General features: G+C 39.7%; 1 protein-coding gene across 1 annotated transcript in view; it reads right to left on the bottom strand.

Annotated features, from left to right (window-relative positions):
- Positions 1–1185, bottom strand: part of LOC107621516 (ATP-dependent helicase BRM) — a gene marked incomplete in the record, with an annotated part of 10446 nt that overhangs the window by 748 nt on the left and 8513 nt on the right. The window contains 3 exon segments of the mRNA XM_016323546.2: positions 1–189; positions 339–590; positions 1118–1185. Coding sequence (XP_016179032.1) covers positions 1–189; positions 339–590; positions 1118–1185 — 509 coding nt within the window.

Below are 1185 nucleotides of genomic sequence, written 5' to 3'. Positions count from 1 at the left end.
TTGATCGGCTTCCACCTCATTTATCAGCCGGTGCCTCTTGCCTAGACCAACAGCTCCTTGCCTTGGGGATGTTACAGTACTGGCGGCGAAAGAAAGCGCACTTCTTGCATCTCGGAAGTCCGTATCAGGAAATGCGATTTTCAAGATATCGAAAAATAGATCATGAACCTTCCTCGCTTCAGTTCTTACCTGATAGTAAAATTTTGCAACAATATTTCAACAGATCAAAATTTTGCATGCAAGAGTTAAGAAGAACACATACACCAAAACAGTGCTACAGCTGCCACCAAAAGGCCAAAGTACCACCAATTCATTGTGCAAAATGACAGAAATCTCACCTCATGCGAAAAGCCGTAAAATTGCATTGCGCTCTTTAGCATGAACTGCACATCAAATACAAGCTCTGTTGCTCCATTATACTCCAATCTATCAATCCGCTGGTCAATCTTTCTTAAATCCAACAGGCTGTTCCCGGATCCACTACTGTACCCAGAATTCTCAATTCTCTTCCACAAATCTGTTAACAAGGGCACAATTTGTTGACCTTCCTTGTCTATTCGCCTTTGTAGCTTGCTAATTACATTTTTGCACTGCAAATGTAGAAGTAGTAAGACTTTAAATACTTAAAGACACTGAGCAAGCAGACACTAATGTCTAAGATGATATCGATGGAGACCACTAACATGAAACGTCCTAGTGAGAAAGGAAACGAAAAAGTTAAATATTAACGGGATTGCAGCCGATAAAAAATATACCTCCAATCAGATACCTAAGGAACTTGTACTCTTTTTTCTTCCCCCTATTTATATTTGGTACATGGAAGTATAGGGGAGTTGCTCCATTCCAACAAAGGTTAGGGCATGTTACTAGCCTAGGCAAGGGCTTACAATATATTTACACATGACCTACCATAAGGCAACAGGAATCAAATGCAGAAGTCTTTTGTCAAGGTGAAGTGTTACTTTGGCATCAAATTATTTAGTGGTTTATTGTCAATTAAGCTTAGAAAATTAGTAATTCCTGTTCTCGTAACACGCAAGATCCGCTCCAACCATGCTAACAAAAAAGACTGTCATTGTAGAAAAAGACATCAAAACAGTCAATTGATGACACATACCCTTCTCTGGATGATTTCGGTCATTTTAGTGCCATGAGCCGAAGATCCACTTGAATTGATGGTCTTCA

Source organism: Arachis ipaensis, chromosome B02, assembly GCF_000816755.2.
Source record: "Arachis ipaensis cultivar K30076 chromosome B02, Araip1.1, whole genome shotgun sequence".
Lineage (NCBI taxonomy): Eukaryota > Viridiplantae > Streptophyta > Magnoliopsida > Fabales > Fabaceae > Arachis > Arachis ipaensis.
This window is presented reverse-complemented; position numbering and strand designations above follow the sequence as displayed.